This window comes from Somniosus microcephalus, chromosome 1 (assembly GCF_052327205.1).
Source record: "Somniosus microcephalus isolate GS21.2 chromosome 1, FLI_Smic_1.0, whole genome shotgun sequence".
NCBI classification, from domain to species: Eukaryota; Metazoa; Chordata; class Chondrichthyes; order Squaliformes; family Somniosidae; genus Somniosus; species Somniosus microcephalus.
Window position 1 is genome coordinate 141,936,541 of NC_140987.1, and position 21,116 is coordinate 141,957,656.

The 21,116-nt window shown below is 44.3% G+C and overlaps 1 protein-coding gene across 1 annotated transcript in view; it reads left to right on the plus strand.

The window, feature by feature from the left end:
* The window catches only part of kifl (kinesin family-like), a 205,785-nt gene that overhangs the window by 84,381 nt on the left and 100,288 nt on the right, over positions 1–21,116 (plus strand). The window contains exons 11-13 of the mRNA XM_085962276.1: positions 4,380–4,664; positions 16,407–16,573; positions 17,984–18,120. Of these exons, the coding sequence (XP_085818402.1) occupies positions 4,380–4,664; positions 16,407–16,573; positions 17,984–18,120 (589 nt within the window). The remainder of the gene's footprint in view (positions 1–4,379; positions 4,665–16,406; positions 16,574–17,983; positions 18,121–21,116) is intronic.

The window sequence follows — 21,116 nt, forward strand, 5'->3', positions numbered from 1 at the left end:
TGTGGGAAGACAACACACGACCAGAACCAATGCTGGTTTAAGAACCAGGAATGTAGGAAATGTGGCAAACTGGGTCACATAGCTAAGGTATGCCGGTCAGGGAAGAAGACCAACAACCAAAGGAAGCCATCACAGGAAAAGTACAACAAGGTACACAAGGTGGCTGAGAAGAGTTCAGACGAACAGAATTCGGACTCAGACCCAAACGGCCAGGAGCTGGGCAGTCTGAGAATTCACAATGTGAGTAAGGAAGCTGACCTACAAACTATCTGGGTCATGCTAAAAATAGCTGGAGTCCAAGTGAAAATGGAGTTGGACACTGGATCAGCTCTATCAGTCATAAATCGAAGGGATTACCACCGGCTATTCTCAAATATACCCTTAAGAGATACCAAGTTCGTATTGCAGACATACACGGGGCATAAAGTATACCCCATGGGGAAGATAAGAGTCAAGGTGAGAGATGGGGGTAAAGAACACCCAAGAATGAACTTATACGTACTACCTGAGGGAGGACCACCACTTCTGGGACGGGAGTGGATCAAGAAAATAGACATGGAATGGCACTATCTAAAAGCCATAACGAGTGAGGACTCGGTGCAGACAATCAGCTCAGATTCTGAAACGGATGACGATAAGACCAACCCAAATATGAAAGACAAGGCTAAAATGGACTTGCCGACTAAGGTTGGAAGAACGAAGGCATGCATAAAGGCTTATGCTCCAGAGAAGAACAAAGTTTCAGAACAGAACTCCACCGAACAACGACAACATAGTTTGACAGAGAATTCTGAGTCTGTTCAGTTTACGGACATATCCATGACTGACGAACACCGAGCTCGGACTCAACTTTATTTCAAATTACGACAGCAAGTAGAACAAGTGAGTTACCGTCTTGAACAAGAGATGAAAACAATGAAAAAGTTCTATGACACCGAATGGGAGAACCTGGAAAGACAGCAGAAGCAGCTAGCTCAAGCAGAGAGCGACCATAGAGCCATTGTGACCAATTACCAATCACATCTCCCTTATGCTGTTCAGGAGTTAGAATATTTGCAGGAAGGAGCAAATGAAGAGGAATCTTCAGGAAGCCAGGATTTTATTCCCGTTCTTCTCTACGACTCCTTACAAGCAGAGTTTGAGAAGTTGAAGGAACAGTATGAACAGGCCCAGGCTACAATCCTGGAGGGGGTTAACTCGGCAACCTCCGAAAAGCTAGTTTCAGTAGAAGCATATGAACAACTAAAGGTTGAACATGAGCAAGAAGTCCAAAGGCTGCAGGAAATTCTTGATGAGCTCAAGGCCAAGACAGACTCATCGGTAGAAGTTCCATCCATAGATGAGAAATTAGAGGTGAAAGACATGGCAGAACATGAAAGACAAGATGTCCAAGAACTCATAAAAATATTGAAGGACACCCAAGACAAATATGAGGCGGCAATGACCAAGGTTCAACAACTTGAAGAACAGATTCAACTGGGAATCCTTTCAGTGGAAGAAAAGGAAACTGTAAGAAACACAGAGACTGTAAGAATGGCCCCTGAACATGAGCTAGAGAGCATCAAGGCGCAACTTCTCCGAGCGCTGAAAGCCAAAGTACAAGAGGAAAAGGTGAAAGCATTGGAGGAAAAGGTGGATGAAATGGAGAAGACTCTGATCCACAGTGTTCCCGTGGAAGAGTTAACGGTCAGCCAACTCCTTCATATGCTGAGGGACAAGACTCTGCAATGGGAACAATCTGAACACGGGCTTCAATCTTCAAAGGGAAGGAGTTTGGAGCTCTCAAAAGTTATGGAAATAGCTGAGGTTGCAACACAGATTTTACTGGGATGCCAAAAGTACGCTGAATCACGTCTATGTGAACAACAGAATGTTGAAACAGCTGCTCCAGTAGAAGGATTGAATAGCCCGATCAATCAATCCCCGATGGAAGGGGAAGTATTGAAATCACAAATGAGGTCATTAGTGAAGGATTTGCAGGAAACCCAGGAAGAGCGGGATGAATATGAACGCATGAAGAAGTCTCTTCAGGAAAGATGTCTAGGGAGGGAACAACAGTCGGCTAACGTCCAGTTGGGTAGGGAAGAAGTAGCAGGCCCTCTCGCTAGACTAGTTCAGGACGACACCGAATATTACCATGACCTGTTGAGTGACACGGAATATTACGAGGACTTGGTCTGCCCAGCTTGTGATGAAAACTCCCAAAGTGCAGAAATCAGGATGAAGCACTTAAAGTCTAAGGAACATAGGGAGATGGTGGCGCTACAGCTGGCAGCTGATAAGGGAGCCCCGAGAGTCTCCAAGAAGCAGAAAAGAAAAAGACGAAGCAGAAGGTGATAACCATCTAAATCATTATCACTTCTACCAGATCATGTACGTGGGCCCTACGAAGGGAGCCAAATCAGTTGGCAAGTAGGAAAAATTACCAAGGCAGTCCAGCTGTTTGTAAAAGTCAGCACTGCTGGTTCAGCAGGACGGAAGTTCAAGCTGTTAAGTCAAGGGAAAGACTATTGGATGAGTCACGCTAGCAATGTGAACCGGCTACACCACAGAGATGTTGTTCGGACCGAGTCAAGACCAGAGACTGAATCTGTGAACTGTTCCCGCAGAGACTGAATCTGTAAACTGTTTCCCGCATAGATTATACCTGTGAATTGTTTTACATGAAGTTGAATATATGTTATGTTTAATGGGGGACTAAGTATGTTGTAAGCTAAAAAGGGAGGATTGTAGTGTATGTATCCGTCTACCTTTAAGAAAATCATTGTATGTAACCGTTCACCTTTAAGAGAACTATTTTAGGTGTGGCACTACTTTGTTGGCTTCTGTATACTGTAATACCGACGGTGACCACACCGGTATATAAGTGCTGTGTCAGGATTTATTTGGCAGATTCGCCCTGACCTTCGAATAGTAAAGTCCTGTTTTAAGTTACTCTGGTAGTCTGTGTATTAATTAACTAAACAACTCACAGACTTTACAAGCTCCTCACCAAAAAAATAATTATTGCCTCCAGGGTGGCTCTCCCTCAAGAGAGTCACCCTTCTTCAATGTCACTTCTTGGATCTCCAATAAAAGCAGTTATTGTGCTGGCTACTCTTGATAAAAAAATGGCATTGCAATACCATCAGCCAGCAGTTCTTCCACAACTGCTGACACCAACATTAGATTTGCAAGACTCTGGGGGTGATTTTCATTCAGAAGTCGGGAAGGAGGTGGGACTAGAACTTTCGGGGTTGTAGTCCCGACTCCATTGAGATGCGGCTAATTCACGCGATTTTAACTTGATTGACCATGTTGAGCCCGCCCAGCGGGTTCAGCAGGCCAATTAAGGGCCACCCGGCAACAGGTGACGTCACAGACTGAAATTTCATCTGTCAAGATGTTTTGACAGATGAAATATCAGTGTTTCACAGCTGTTGAAAGCTGTCAAACACTGACAGTCTTACTTCTAACATGAGTCCTTCTACACAGGCTCAGTTAGAAATCTCACCGGCACAGAAAGCTGCAGGCTGTCACTTTTGACAGTTCGCAGCCATTCTGCTTTCAGTGCCGGTGAGGTGAGGGACTCCCGAAACCTAGAGGAAGGAAGGCTGAAAAGGTAAGTACAGGTAATTTAAACTTCTTTACACACTTTAGACACACCAAACACACTTACCTTTGCACTCATGCTCCCATCACTCACCTGAACACCGACATCTCGACCCCTCCAAGTCCTTCAACCCGACGGCCCGACTCCTCTAATTTGGCGTGGTTTGGAGCCATCGGGAATCCCACAATTCAAGATTAAAAATAGGGATTAGGATAAAAACTGCTTGTTAACTACCTGTTCACAGGCAGTTAATTGGCACTAATCCCTTCCCGTCTCGGGAAGGCGGGTCCCAGTGTGGGGTGGGTACCCGCCTCCTTTGAAATTTACATGGAGGCGGGTTGGGGGTGGGATGGTGTCGGGACCCCCGAATTTGGGACTTTAACCCCCTGCATGCCTCCAATCCCGACTCCACGGGTCAATGAAAATCGACCCCAAGATGTTCTTATTGTCGGGTAATACCATACCAAACAATGAATAGAGACAATTTTATCTAAGGAATCACTGACAGACTCCTGGAATGTAATAAGCTTTTGGTGCTGACAGAAGCTATTGAACCTGTGGTATAAGTTGAATTATCAACCCATCAATATTCTGTCACTAATGCACCCCTCAGGGCATAGGCTTGCATTCACCCCCCTCAACTGCAACCAGTGTACCTATATTGGCCAGGGCATTCTAACTGTCTTATTTATTTATTTATTTATTTATTTATTTATATAAAATATATATATTATATATATAATATGATGACCATAAACTTGACGTGCTATGTGATAATGTATTACAGCCTGCTAAGGGAGATATTCAGGAAAAGGCTTACATGATATCCTCCAATCCAGAGAAGACCAACATGATAGAGGATAGAGTGCTGGGGACCAATCAGACAAAAATCGAAGAAGCTCAGGTCAGGCTGGAGAAGCTGAAACGGACCCTGAGTAACAAAGAAGATGAAATTATTGAGCTTTTAAAATATAAAAATAAGCTAGAAAATGATTTTGGAACATGGACCAAACAACAGATTGTCCAGGTTGACACATCAAGTGTAGCTCTATTGAAGAGAATTTTAGAAAAGGTGAGAATTTTAAAACCATGCTTGTTCAATGTTATAGTGGTGATTTTTATGCACTGATTATTCAGTTAGTCTTTCCAATTCTCATTATCTGTGTCAGCTTGACTCAATTGTTTACTTTTGAGTCAGGAAGTTGAGTTCAATCCCAATCTAGTAACTAATCTAAGCTGATACTCCAGTTGCTTACTCCAGCATTACTGAGGGAGTGTTTCATTGTCTGACGCAATGTCTTTTTGATGAAACCTTAAACCGAAATCCCAATTGCCTTTTCAAGGTGATGTTGTTTGAAGAATGGCCGTTCCTTGCATATTCCAGTACAGATGGTCACAGGCAAGCTGTACAGTGATGGAGTGATCGCACTTGTGGTTCCTGATTGCACAGTTGTTGTGTTCAGGTCCACATGTGTGCAATCAATAATGCTACTGACTTTGGAAAATTTCACTATTTGAAAAAAATCCAGTCCCCTGGTGGGTGCAGTTCTTTGCTGCAGTCTCACATGCTTGATATCGCTCTGTTCTTTTTCCTCTTCTTCTCTCTTTTACATATTCCTGGTGGAAGCTCGTGCCACTGTGGGTGAATCTCAAGGGCCTACCAGAGTGGGGTGTGCGGGTGGTGGTGAAGAACAGCTGCCACAGCCACAGCAAGTATTTTTAAAGGTGACAGATTTACTCACTATGGCATCTCTGTCTTTAGTGGATAAAGGCCAGGCTTCAGACCTGTTCCCAACGATAAGCCCCACTTCAGCAGGCCAGCATGCCTCCTCTCACTTAGAATAGCAGACTACTGATGTATCCCTAGATTGGGTCCGAGAAAATTCTCTGCTTGGGCATTTCCTTCCCTTGGCCATGTCCCATGTGACATGAATAGGGCATCTGGAAGTTTAACCCCAAACAAGGAGCTTGGGCTAGTATCCGGCGTATCTGGGTTTTGACTTATTTCGCAAGCCTTCAGTTGAATTCCTGCTCAACTTACAGCAGGAGCATGCCAGAAGGCCAGTGGATATTTGGGCCCATTGAATGTTCACTTTAATAATCCTGGATGCCCAATTTATATGTGTGAAATTATTAAGAAACAGTGGGTCTGAAAATCTGCAACACTTTTGGCATACTGCCACCATAGCCCCAGCTCCAGGTTTCCATGGGCTTTATAAAGGTGGAGCATCCACCCACCTCAAGTAAGATCAACAGTGCAGGAAAGCATGTGGCTGGGGGCAGGAACTCCCAGATTGGTTGTCCTTGGCCCAGGATGAAAATGGTGGGCCATTACGCTAAATGAAAGCAGGAATAGTAGCCTGCCAAATCAAAGGTATAAGTCCAACCTGAGCATCCAAGCCAGAATTTTGGCCCTGCACTCCAAACAACACCCCTCTTCCACCCCACTCCAGCCCAGTCAAAGTAAGCCAGGATTCCTGGCTTCTCGACCATGGTGGGCGCCTGAGGTCAGTCCCAAATGAGGTGATCACCTTCCCAGGTTATGCAAATTAGGTTACCATGATGATCCAATAAACTTGGGGTCAGTGTCATGTCAGGTGGATCCAAGTATTTACGCCAGGGACAAAGGCCCAAATGTTTTCAGCCCCAGTATACTTACAACATAAAGGGTAGAAATGGGATGCTTGAAGGTTAAGGGACTTAAGTTCTGCTCCTGTCTGTCACTGGCACAGGTGCATGCTGAGTGCAGAGGGATGCAGAAAACGAGAGTCATTGTCAGTGTGCACCTGATTTGTGTTAGCCCCACGTTTTCTGATGGGGTGCAGGCGGTTGTGCTGTTCCAAGGCAGAAGCCTCATTACAGCATTCATTTGAGCTATTTTGGGGGGATGGCCTAGCTGCCTCAGAAACTTCAATGAGTTGCACACTTAGCACCAGGCCAACATCATGCACTTTTAAAAGTTGGAACAAAGAAGACTCCTGGAGGCATGCAGCAACCATAAGTAGCTTTAAAACTATCCGAACTGACCTTTTGGAGAGATTATTTCTGTTCTTTGACATTTTTGGTTTCTTGGCACTACACTACTGCTAATTTCTTTCAATTAGGCACCTATTTGTTCCCTTTTGTTTGGTTGCAGCTTTACTGCTGTTTCCCATCAGTCAATGCACTTTGCCTGAGACAGGCTCTCCTGCCTGCTCCTGGGCATTAGCAGTCTTCTGCCTCATCTCACCACAAACTTTACTATTAACAATAGTTGGAGGCTGCAACAGCATATTTCTGCTCCTCACCAGGAAGTTCCATCCTTTGAGTATCCAGTGCGTGATGCAAATCGAACTTGGAACTCAACACCTGCATTTAAATCGAGGGACAGTAGGAAACCCATAGAAGTCCCCTCTACACTAGCAATGCAAAATGTTCTGGGCAACAGAGTGCTGCTGATGCACCAGGAGCAGAATTTCAGCCCTTAAATGATGTGACTTCTGCCTCATTATCATTTTGTAATGAAATTCCTGTCTCTTTCTGGTGGGAGCTTCCTGTGTCTGATGTTAACTTATCTGGAAACAAGCATTGTGCATGTTATCAGCAGAGATACAGCAATACTGATCTAAAGTACAATTTATGGCCCCATGTTGGCGGAAGAAAAGGAGGAGGAGCAGGGGGCTCTATGTGACGGAATGCTCATCAGGCAGTACCAAAGGAGAACTAGACCCTCCGAGCAGTACCCAGCCAACAGGATATAATTGAGCCAGGTGCTTCTTCCTAAATATATTTTAGGAATTGTGCCATAGGGGCTGCAATTCATCACTGATTGCTCACTGGTGGAGCAAGGTTTCAGATCAAAGCAACATCACAGACTGCTCTCACAGTGGCAGAGATGGTGACTAGAGCACTGGACTTTACTGTGACAGGCTCTTTCCAAAGAGCCACTTGAGATTTCTGTCAAGTCAGTCAATTTGCCCTGCATGCTTACATCAGGCAAGTCACAAATGCCCTTTTTGATAGGGCTGCTCCGTTTATACAATTTGACAGTGGTTCCAGTGAGAAAGCGATAAACTTGTATCAAATCACAAGATTTCCCAGGGTGCTCGGAGTCATTGATTGCACTCATGTGGGAATATGTATCCCAAAAGTCAACTCCCAGAATTACTTAAGTAGAAACGAATATCACTCTTGCAATGTGCAGGTAATTGCAGCCATAGGCACAGACTCTAGCACATTAATGCGTCCTATGCTGAGAGCTGCCATGACACATTTATACTACAGCACTCTAGCATCCCCATAACAACAAGACTAAGTGACAGGATGCCTCCAGGGTGGCAAAGGCTACCCACTCCTTCTGTGGTTCCTGGCACCACTACAAAGGACCATTGGTGCTCCAGAGGAGCGCTACAACAAATCTCATATTTTGACTAGGATTCACATTGAACAAGCTATTGAGATACTGAAAGGATGGATCAGTTGCCTGGATCAGCTAGGGGATGCACTACAGTATAGAATCATAGAATGGTTACAGCACAGGAGGCCGCCATTCAGCCTGTCGAGTCTATGCCGGCTTTCTGCAAGAGCACTTCAGTTAGTCCCACTCCCCTACCCTTTCCCCGTAGCCATGCAAATTATTTTCCTTTAGGTACTTATCCAACTCCCTTTTGAAAGCCGTGATTGAGTCTTCCTCCACCACCCTTTCAGGCATTGCATTCTAGATCCTAACCACTCGCTGAGTAAAAAGTTTTTTCCTCATGTTGCCTTTGGTTCTTCTGCCAATCACCTTAAATCTGTGTCCTTTGGTTCTCGACCCTTCTGCCAATGGGAACAGTTTTTCTCTACCTACTCTGTCCAGATCCCTCATGATTTTGAACACCTCTGTTACATTGTTATAGTATCACATCGTTAAATGGAACTACTTTGGTATGGAACTACTTTGGTATGGTGTAGTTATATTGCTATGTGGCACACTGTGCACGGGCAGTGCACAGTGCAGCGTCGGACATCTTGTATCACTCCGCACCATGCGTCAGCACTGTAACAAAAGCAAGAATACAGCTTAGTAAAAGCACTAACTAAAATGGAACTAAAAGTGTCTGTAATATATATAGTATAAGAACACAAGGAGACACAACATGGTGGCAGCGGTATAAGTGAGTACAAATTCTGCTATACGAACTACAAATAAGACAAAAAGTGATTTTATGAGCTGATTGTGAGTGCCGGTGTCTGCGGTGATTGAAAGCAAAACTAAAATTATGGCTGCCGCTGCACTGACTGTGCAAATGCAACCCCTCATGAACTGGGAAGCTGATGATATAGTCGAAGCATTCCGCAAGTTCAAACAGAAATTTGAGCTTACATTCAAAAGCTTCCTGAAGGGTACTACCAATGAGGAAAAGGTTAGTTACATTCTGTTGTGGACAGGAGAAAAAGGCCTAGATTTGTATAATAGCTGGAGTTTGACTGAAGAGGAAAAGGAAAACCCAGCGACAATTTTTGATAAATTCAGCAACCATCTAGAGCCTAAATCCAATCACCATATACACAGATACAAATTCCAGAGTCTAAGACAGGAACCCGCTGAAACAGCTGACAATTTCCTGACAAGGCTGAGAAATGAAGCCAGCAAGTGTAAATTTAAGGAAATGGAGGAAAGGCTTGTGGACCAGCTAATATGGGGGTCAGTGCATGTAGAGGTACAAAAAGCCCTGATAGGAAAAGAAAAGCTCAGAATAACAGAGGCTATAGATACTGCGAGAGCTCATGAAGCCATGAAACAGCAAATGAAAACGCTGATTTCTCAAACGGCTAACATGTGGACGGCTTCTGAGACGGACAACAGAGTGGATGCAGTGAGAGAAAAGTACAACACACAAAGACATGCACATGACAACGGGGGAAACATGTGCAGAAATTGTGGAAGACCGCACGATTACACAGACAAGAGGAAATGTCCAGCATATGGAACAAGCTGCAATGCATGTGGCAAACTAAACCACTGGGAAAAGAGGTGTAGAATGAAGAAAGGAGGAACATACATCAAAAACAAAGGTGGACAGCAGAACCAGAGAAAGAAACACAATATCCATGCCATGGATGAGCAGGATGATGATGATGATCACGACAATGCACTAAACATCGAAACCATAAAGATACAGCTTCACGAGATGTCCAGAGCGGAAAATACTCCGAGGAGAGAATTGCACACCATCATCCAAATCAAAAAAAAAAAGTCAAAGGTCGGCCCACAACCATCAACTTAAAGTTGAAGCTGGACACAGGGGCTCAGAGCAACATTCTCCCATTGAGACTGTACCAGCAGATCTTTCCCGAAAACCTGAGAGAAGATGGCTACCCGAAAAGCGGTTGTTTAAAGGCAAGTAATGTCACGCTGACAGCATACGGGAGGAGTGAGATTAAACAACTCAGAATAACCTTTATCAAAGAGACACATAAAAGAAAGAACATCAACTGCATGTTCTATGTCACCGACACTGAGGGGCTAGCGATCCTGGGATTAAACAGCTGCGAGAAGTTGAGATTGATCTCAGTGCATCACGAGCTGACGGAAACGTCACTGAAGATAGACAGCAACACCTCACTGGAGAACCGCCCACAAATCAAGAGTAAAATAGACTTGATAGACATGTATCCAGAATGTTTCGATGATACAGTGGGATGTTTCGGAGATTTCCAATACCACATCACCATCGATCCAGAGGTAAAGCCCGTTATCCATGCTCCACGAAAAGTACCCATCGAGCTGAAGACAAAGCTTGAAAGAGAGCTAAAGGAGATGGAAGAAAAGGGAGTGATCGTAAAGGTCACTGAACCCACAGACTGGGTAAACTCAATTGTGGTACGAGAAAAGCCAAACGGGCGTCTCATAATATGTTTGGACCCCAAAGATCTAAACCAGGTGATAAAGAGGGACCACTATCCCACCCCGACGCTAGAGGAGATTACGCCATCACTGGCAGGAGCCAAGGCTTTCTCAAAACTAGATGCCAGAAATGGATATTGGAACGTGAAGTTGGATGAGGAATCAACAACACTGACAACATTCAACACACCATTTGGGCGTTACAAATTCCTGCGGCTACCATTCGGGCTAAAGGTCAGTCAAGATATCTTTCAACAGAAAATAGACGAGACATACAGAGGCTGTGAAGGAGCTATAGGAATAGCTGATGATATTCAGATCTATGGAGCAGATGAAATAGACCATGACATGCACCTACATGAGGCCATGGAGAGTACCAGGAAGGCTGGCATCAAGTTAAATGCAGATAAGTGCATAGTTAAAGTCAAGGAATGCCAATTCTTCGGTATGATTTATACACCAGAGGGAGTCAAGCCAAGACCAGAGAAGATTGCGGCGATTGCTGAAATGAAATCACCCAAAGACAAGAAAGAGCTGAGGAGTTACCTCGGCTTGGTCCAACACATGAGTTCTTTCATCCCAAACATGTCGGAACATACAACAAATCTCAGAGAGCTATTGAAAGAAGACGCCGAATGCCAGTGGTCTGAATCACACGAAAGGAATTTCAAACAACTTAAAGAACTGCTGTGCAAAGAAACAAGTCTGTCATATTATGACAGAAGAAAACCAGTCACTCTGCAAGTAGACGCATCTATCAGAGGACTAGGGGCAGCTCTGGTGCAGGAAGGAAAGCCGATAGCATTCGCATCAAAGGCCTTGACGTCAGCCGAGATGAGATACGCCAACATAGAAAGTGAACTATTAGCAGTAGTGTACGGATGCGAGAAATTCCATACATACCTATATTGCAGGCGATTTACAATAGAGAGTGACCATCATCCACTAGAACAGATCTATAAGAAGAATCTGTGCAAAGCGCCTGCAAGACTGCAAAGACTACTTCTAAGGATCCAAAGCTATGAATTCACGCTTAAATATAAGCCAGGAAAGGAAATGGTGCTAGCATTTGTGTTGTCTCGATTGTCACCATATGAGAAACACGAGGTGGAGGGCCTAACAGTAAAAAATCCACCACCTAGTGAATGTTACCCCTACAAAGCTCAGTCAAATCAGAGATGAGACTAGCAATGATGAGGAGTTGCAACTACTCACACAACAAGTAATACAGGGGTGGCCAGAGAGAATCCAGCAGGTACAGGTGACAATTCGTCAATACTGGACGATTAAAGACGATATTGCAGTAGAAGACGGTATTCTCCTTGCTGGATCGAGGATCATCATGCCAAAGATGATGCAGACACAACTTCTCCATCTCATACATGAAGGCCACATGGGAATGGAGAAATCCAAGCTGAGAGCCAGATCAGATGTATACTGGGTAGGCATGTACAAAAATATCGAACAGATGGTTTCTGCATGTGGTATATGCCAGAAATACAGAAATGCACAACAGAAAGAGATGATACCTAGTGAAATACCGTCAAGACCATGGCACACTGTTGGGGCAGACCTCTTCATGTGCAATCAAGAATGGTATCTCATAGTGGCAGATTACTATTCCAAGTTTCCTTTTGTGAGAAGGATGAAAGACTTGAGAGCCACAACTACCACCAGGATTGCAAAGAGCTTGTTTGCTGAACAAGGAATCCCGGAAAAGGTAATCTGTGACAATGGAACCCAGTTCACATCGAGTGAATTCAGAGCTCTGGCAGAAAAGTATGGGTTCAAAATAGTAACCTCATCCCCACATTTCCCAAGGGGACACGGGTTCATCGAAAGACAGATCCACACTGTCAAGAGAACTCGCATCAAAAGTAGTGAGATGGGGGAAGACCAAGACCTTGCCCTCCTATCACTCAGATCAACACCACTGAAAGCAGACATGAAATCACCTGTGGAATTGCTGAATGGGAGGAAGTTTAAGACTACACTACCAGCAAAAATACATCCTCCCCAGGACCAGGAGGACTTCAGACAAAAGCTGGCAGAAGCACAAATCGTAGGAAGCAAACATTACGATAAACATGCAAAGACGCTACCAGAATTGCTGAATGAACAATCAGTGCATGTGCAAGACCCGGTGTTGAAAACCTGGAATCCAGCCAAGGTCATTGGAAAAGCTGATACTCCAAGATCCTACTTCGTAGAGACTGAACCTGGTAACCAATACAGACAGAACAGACTCCACATCAGACCTTCACCTGAACTGGATAAGCAGCAGACAACATCAGCAACATTGACAACACCAGCTACCACAAGCAGTACAACACCAGAAACAAGCGCTACAAATCAAACAACCACGAGCATGCACACTCCAACTCCAAAGGCGACAGCAACAACAACAATGAGAGCGGAACACACAAAAACACCGCAGAGAGGAATGGTCACCACCAAATCCACACGATGGAGGGACAACATCCAACCACCTGAGCGATATTGCGAATAAAAAAAACTCACGATTCTTTGTAGTTGATAATAATAAGTTAGATATAATATTTGCTAATTTAAATTGTTAAATTTCATGTTTTAGTTTTTTGAGAAAGAGGGATGTTACATTGTTATATTATCACATCGTTAAATGGAACTACTTTGGTATGGAACTACTTTGGTATGGTGTAGTTATATTGCTATGTGGCACACTGTGCACGGGCAGTGCACAGTGCAGCGTCGGACATCTTGTATCACTCCGCACCATGCGGCAGCACTGTAACAAAAGCAAGAATACAGCTTAGTAAAAGCATTAACTAAAATGGAACTAAAAGTGTCTGTAATATATATAGTATAAGAACACAAGGAGACACAACAACCTCCATCAAATCTCATCTGCAATCTCTTGGTTGCCTGCTATGGTCTCCACAATTATCCTCTCCAGAAAGGCCTGGATGTAGAAATTCCAGAGGAGGATGCAGAGATAGATAATTATTGACCCAGAAATTCGGGTCGGGGGCTTCCCACGGGTGCAAGCCCCCGATCTGCACTTACCTAGCACGCCGGCCGTTGAGCTGTGGGCCCCCGTGGAATTCCAATCCGGGGCCTGGTCCAGTTGCCAGCGCGCAGTGCTTGCATATCCCAGGGGCGCAGTTAGTTTGATGCATCCCCTGGGATCACGTGGGCCATGAGCAGCCAATCGGAGCAGGGAATGCTCCATTCATAAGTCTAACAGGAAGTGCTGTCAAGACTTATAAATACTATGGCCCCAAAATAGCACTAAATCTTCAAATAAATTTTTTTTTAAATCACATTTTTAAAATAAACTATAAATTACATGAAATAACTATTTTAAACAATAAATTTTTGAAAAAAATAATTTTATTTTCTAACGGGGCTAAAATTAAACTTACCTTGCTTTAAAGTATTTAAAAATAATAAACCTGTGGAAAAAATGATTTCATTGTAATTAATTCACCACTTACCTTGTAAAAAGCAGGCCTTATGACTGCTTTTTATATTTTTAAATTCTGCAGGCTTACCCTCCCAGGAAAACCTGTAAAAAAAAATGAAGTTCGATGCGCACGCGCAGCCTCCCCCGTGCACGTGTTCGACCTCTGAACCCCTGCTTTCAGGGAACAGACGTGCCAGTTTCCCGCGCATGCGCAGTGCATGCAGGAAACCGGCATTTCCATCGGGCCTACGGGTGAGTACCCCGTGCGTACTCACCCGTGGAGACCCTAATTTCTGGGCCATTGTAGATGCAGAAGATCAAGCCTAGACGAGGATGCAGCAGATCCACAGGCAAAACCAGCAAAAAAGCTGTAATGCAAATTAATTCTGGACACTGCGAGTATTTGTAACCTAATCTGCTTGACGGGAAACTGATAGAATCAGCTTGGCCACTCGATTTACACCCCACTGAAGTCCATGGAAAGTAAAATTGGGTGGGGTGCAAAATGGGTGGCTGATTCAATCTTTCTTGTTTTCTGCCAGGCGGGTTAGGAAGCAATTATCCCCATTTTTCTGTTGCCTAATCCATTATTTGTTACAGCTCATCTCCCACCACTGATCACCCCATTTAACAACTGGTCTTTTTCCAGAATGAACCATTCAATCTTGCATCGGTGCCAAACCACAAGAACCATAATAACCCTATTAAATTCTTTGTCAATCTAACCAAACAGCTAGCAACTATTTAAGTCATTTATGGCAACATAATCAAAACAAATTAATTTGTATCTGCATCATGTCCTGCGTACCCCAGTGCTTGTGGATGTTTGCCGATGGCCTATTCTAGTGCTTTGTCCAAGTGCCTCCTGAGGGTCCGTGATGTGGATGGCTGTGCCACACAAGAATGAGCCTTTTAGGACAGAGTTGGGCCCCCTCTACTTATGGAAGATGCACTGAAATGCACAGATTTAGACCATCAACTGGTTTATTTATAAAATGATGCATGAATGAACAGTATACAGTTTGCATTGTTTTAGAAACAATTTCCCCAACACTCCTCGGTTATGGAAAACAATAAAAATACAACTTACCATTTGAACCTTACCTAAGCTTCTGAAGCTGAGAATGTCCACACTATTAGAACACAGATAGCTTCTTGTTGCTGCCTTGAGAACACAGACCACTCTGTGTTTGCGAGAGAGAGAGAGAGAGCGCATACAAAAGAGCACCCCCACCCAAACTCTATGAGATGAGGGGGTACTCAGTCCACTGAGTTACCAATCAAATTTGCTACACTGAGGTGAATGTTTACCCTTTCATATGTGAGCAGGAGGTACCCCAACACCTACCTTAGTTAAGCCCACCAATATGCGAACGGAATGGAATGACACCTGATGCCTCAGTTGCCACCAGAAGTGATCTTCTCACTATAGCCTGAAATGTTTGAGATTGTAGATAACAATCCTACCTGCCTACTAATTAGCACTCCAAATCACTATTGCTGGGACTAGTTCTATCGAGCTGGTTTATTGTTGAGAAAAATTGCTGAAGCATTACAAAATTATTGTCCTGGATTTTATGGGGCCTATGACCACGTACGCTGTGTCCCGCAAGTTCCGGGTTTCCGCATGCGCTGTGCATGTATGAATACCCGGAACTTGCCGATCTGTCAAGTTTCAGCTTGACAGGTCATCCGCATGCACAGGAAATGGACATTTAGTGGTGGATAGTTGGACTAAACTCTTACGCCTGGTAAAAGCAGGCATAGGGCCTTCTTTTACCAGCATAAGGGTTTAAATAAATATTAAAATACATTTAAAAAAATTATTTAAACATTCAAAATTCTTTAAAATTAGTTTAGGTTATTTTTGGCCCCTATAAAAATGTTTAAATTTATTTTTCGAAAAAATTACATTTTTATTTTAAATGTTTAATTAAATTGCATTTTTATTGATTTGAAACATGTGGTGATTTATTTTTATTTAGGTTGTGTGAAAGTATTTTTTAATGTAATTCCTATTATGCTTATAGGGATTCCGTACGTAAATGGAATCCCCATAAGCGTAATGGGAATCCCCCTTTTTGATTGGTTGGGCCAGCCCACGTGATCCCAGAGTCACTTGTGAACCGCAAGCGCCCCTGGGTTACGTGGGCCTTTACGCAGGCGTACGCCTGCGGGAACAGGACTGCAAGACTCCGAAGATACGGAGGCACCAGGTAGGTGCGTACTTTTCTTGCGGATCGGGGGCATTCACCCGCGGGAAGCCTCTGACCGCAATTTCAGGTCCAATATAAGTTAAAAGAAATCAACTCGGGCAATTAGGCAACATCCAATTTGCCACAGATATATGTAGTGTTTTCAGTGCAAGTTCTGGAAAAACAATATGGAGAATAAAGATGTGAGTCCTGTACTTTTTGTTAAGCATAGATTCTATCATTTTTTTCCAATCCTAGTTATTCCATTCTTTATAAAACAAGTGATTCCTGTCTACTTTCTGCCAGCTTCATTTTGTTTACAGTGAAGTTCCAGAAGCACAGCGATTCATTGACAGCCTCTTAAATGACAGTAGTGGGAAGGCAATGGCAGCCAAGGAAACTTTGAACAAATTACAGCGAAATGTGATAAACTTGGAAAGAACATTTGGCAGAAAACCCACAGATTCTAACAGGTACAGAAAAAAACCCAGTCCTCTAGATGAAATAGTCTGTTCACTCATTCTGTCTGCTATGTAATTTACACTATTCCTCAGAAAGACTGTGTTCATTTTTTCCCACATATATAGCATAGGGCAGTACAAGTTAGCTGCTTCATATTCTGTAATGATAGTGGGACCTCTGCTGGCACTGCAGTGAAAATGATAGACCAGATCAGCTGTGCCACCAGCATGAGTTGTATGCAAATCAACTGAGTGGAGAAGCTAGCTCATCAGCTGACCATTGTAAACTACTTACGCTTACATGTGACTGACTCCTGTGGTTAGTGTTGCTGCTTCTTTTCATGGGAAAGTGATGAAAGTGTTTCTCTTGCCAAACAAGGTTTTAGTCACTTGTCTAATGCATTGATGATGAATGTGACAAATGTCACCAGTGGTGGATTGAAAGGTTTCGGTAGCATAAACATGCAATGCTGTTGTAACCATCGAAGCCGTGCACAGGGCTGACCCGCTAATTCATCTTGTCTGCCAATCGGTCTCCAGGACGCAACATAACTCTGAGGCAGCTCCCTTCTGAAGCATTGATAACGAAACCATGGCCTCGACACTAACCCCGCCCCCCCCCACACCCAACCCCACGACGGGCGGGCGAGGGTCAGGGTAAAATGTGAAATAAGCACAACACCGACCCCAAACAACTACATACATGCTGCTTCCTTTTTCATGGCAATGGATATCGCTGTGTCTGAGTGTCCCACGTGGAGAGTCGGGACACTCCATTAACATATTTAAATCAGGCTCTCACCATGCAACTTGGAGCCCGATTTAAAATTTTCGGTTGCTGTGCGGGTTTCCCAGGCGTCAGGAAACCTGGCAGTGAAAGGGAGGCGGGAGCTGCTGGCTCCACAAGACACGTGCCTTTCTCAGCATTCCTTGTGGGCCAGGAGGAGCAGGAAGCCTTCAGCCTCCCCCAATCCATGATTGCTGATCTCCGCCAGCCCCGATTGCTGACCTCACCCCAGCCCTCTCGAACATGGGCCTCTCCGACCTCCTGGTTGCCGGGGACCATCCCCAAGGGCCCCCGGCTGCAACCTCCTGCTACTAGTGTTTCCCCCCCCCACCCCCCCACCAACCTGCCCGCTGGTCAGGCTGTCCATTTGGCCAGTTGCCAGGCAGGAAATGGAGCTAAAGAATGTTAATGAAGTCCTGCTATTAGATCAGCAGGACCTCCACATCCCCAGCTTTGCCGGGTTCTTCGGTCATTTTCGAGCTCACCTGATTGATCCAGGAACTGATTTTACCTCCAAAACTATCCAACCAGACAACACAGATCCTTCAACAATGTATTGTAATTCTGTGAAGTGCTTTACCTTGTTGATGTCAGTGCATCAGGGAGTACTCAGAGCGGGTTGACCTGTTTTGCAGGGATCAGACTCCAGAGGAACTTTACAAAAATCTGGAAGAAGCACAGGCTGATCTTTGGGAAGCAGAAATGGCGCTGAAAGCACTGAGCAGCATTAGGTCTGGGTGTATTATTGATCAGCTGAACCCTATTACTGCAGGTGTGATCACTAAGTTCTAATAGAAAGAGCTCTTTAACCAGCTTACCTTGTGTACCTTTCATTTTAAATGATTCAGAAGTATTTATTTTTTAAATGTTAATGTTATTTGTCATCTTTTCTGCATTTCCTCTGTTGATCTCCCTGTGCTCTTCTAATATCATAAAATAGGTACAGTGGTGGAAGGTCAGTCTTAGTTCATCCATCCAGAAAGCCCCTACTGACCCCCTATCACAGCATCCAAATCTTCCTAAATCATTCTTGTGTTTTCACCGCCACTACCTCACCTAGAAAACTATTCCACATGTCGATGATTTGTATGAAGAAATTCCTGATAACAGTCCTAAATTTACTACATCCTATGCCCCTTTGTCCTTTTGTCTGAGGTAAGGGGTAAGGCATTTTACGGTCCCGTTCCTATCTATCCAAACGCAACCAGCACATCTCCAGCAATGACTTCTCTTCTTTCCACCACATTGGCATCTTTGGAATCCTCGAAGGATCTATCTTCTCTTGATCTACATACTATCCCTCAGCAACATAATCTACAGTCAGCTTCCACATGTAGGCTTATGACACCCATAGCTACCTATCCACACTACCCTCAATCCCTCAACAGCCTCTGTGTTGTCAGATTGCTTGTCTGACATCAAACCCTAGATGAGCCACAACTTTCTTTGGTTCAATATCGGGAAGAACATCATCTTTAGTGCTCGCAACAAACTATGCTCCCTTGTCCTTGATTCCATCCTCCTTCCTGGCCACATTCTCAGGCTGAAGCAGACCATTCATAACCTTGGCATAATACTTGATCCTGAGCTGAGCCTTAAATATCACATCCTATCCACCATCAAAATTGTTTACTTGCACCTTCGCAACATTGCCTGCTTCCACCATTACTTCAGCCCCTCTCTTGTTGAAACTCTTATACATGCATTTATCACTTCCAAATTCGACTGCTCCAACACCCTACATACTGTACTCTCATCAACTTCAACTTGTCCAAAACTCTGCATCTCATGTCCTGTCCCACAATAAGCCTCATTCATTCATCACTCCCATGGTTGTACATCACTCAACATATTAAATTTTAAATTCTCAGGCCTAGAAATTCGAGGCCGCTGGCAACCTGCCGGTGGCACCGCGGGGCACAGTTAATAACCGCTGAAATTTATAGTGCTGGCAGCACCGGTAAATTGGCGCTGTTTGCTAATTAACATTACCGCAGCACTAAACTCACTGTGCAAGGCTGCTTTCATTCAGGAGGCCCAATGTAACATGGCCGTAGTGTCATTGCAGCAAGAACAGCCTTCTCTTAAAGCAAGGCTGTCATTTCAGAAAGCAGTGTGGTCCCCTAAAGGGGAACTGCCTTCTAAAATGAAAAAACTTCATTTAAAAATAGGCAGTTTTTAGCCCTTAGAGCTCAACTGCCTTCTGAAAAAAATTAACATTAAAAAAAATTCCCAAATGGCAGTCTTCAGTTATTAAAGTTGAATTGCCTTCTTCACCTAAAAAAATGGCAAAACTGCTCCAGCACTAACCAAAATGGCTCAACAACCCAGGGAAAGGGCACCCAGGGTCTCGCATGCAGCACTCCAGCTTTGTGCAGGAGAGGTCCTCGACCCACAGGAGCCAGGAGGCCCTCCAGAAAGAAGGATGCGGGACCAGATCACCGAGGCCGTCACTGCCAGCAGAGTCGCCCCCACGACCTGGCTCCAGTGTCCAAAGTAGCTTCATGAACTCAGACAAGTGGTCAATGTCACTGAATGCATCTTCAAAAGCTGTCACCTATCAACTGCACCACTAGCCTCGCACACTGCTCAATGCACCATCCCCCTACCCCGCAATCACTCACCTACCAACAATCTCTACCAATCACGAGGCACACCTCCCATTCCTAACTTCACCTCACTCTCTTGGAGGAGACGGTGCTGGCCATTCTTGGCAGGGGCATGGCTGAGCCCTTGGCCAGCGGCAGCACTATGGCTCTTACCAAAATGGCGGCCGGCGAGTCCTGCACCAGAGGTGGGCATTAGAGCGATGGCCGCCATTTTTTCAGGATGCCGGCCCTAACGGGTGGTGGTATGTAGCCCAATTTCTGGGCCTCAGTCTAATTTATGGAGTATGCCACAGCCTTAATGCCCCCCATCTCTGAAAGCTCCTTCAGCCCTAAAATCACTCAAGAATGCTCGACTCCTATGAGTCTGGCCTTCTATTCAATTTTACCTCCCTTAGCCCCACCATTGGTAGCAGAGCATTCAGTCGCATTGATCTACACTCTGGAACACTCTCCCAAGGTTTCTTCATTTCTCTACCTCTCTTTCCACCTTTAAAAACTTTCTCAAAACTATTTGTGGAGTCAAGTTTCCTGCCCTATTCCTAATCACTCTCTTCCCGACTCACTGTTGATTCCCTATTCCCATCTGTGAAGTGTCTTGAGACATTTTTTACGTTAATGGTGCTATATACATTCAAGTTACTGTTAATTTAAAGTAGTATTCTGGATATACTTTTTTTTTACTGTTTATTATCTTTAAGGTCATCTCTCCATTTCCTCCACTCAAGGCTGAAAAGCATATGTGTTTCCTGTCTTTCATCATAACCAAGTCTTCAATTTCTCCCTTGTATTTCAGTGGCCAGAGCTGAGTACAGTATTCAAGGTGTGGTCTGACCAGAACACTGTATACAAGCTGTATAGTTTAAGTATGATTTGCTCTGACTTATAATGTACTGTTTTGACTATATTGCCCAGTATTCTTTGTTGATTACTACTCTTCAGTGACATCATGGGCAGGATTTTCATTGGGCCGTGGAGGCAGGATTGGAGGCGTGTGGGGGGTTAAAATTGCAAAAACTGGCGGGCGGGCCTAACCCCGCCTCCATGCAATTTTCATTAATTCGTGTCTAATGGTCCCGTCTCCGTCCTGCCTCCAAGAGGCGGGATAGGCTGTTAAGGCCCTTAACAAGCACTAAATTGCCTCTATAATGCCATTTTGAAA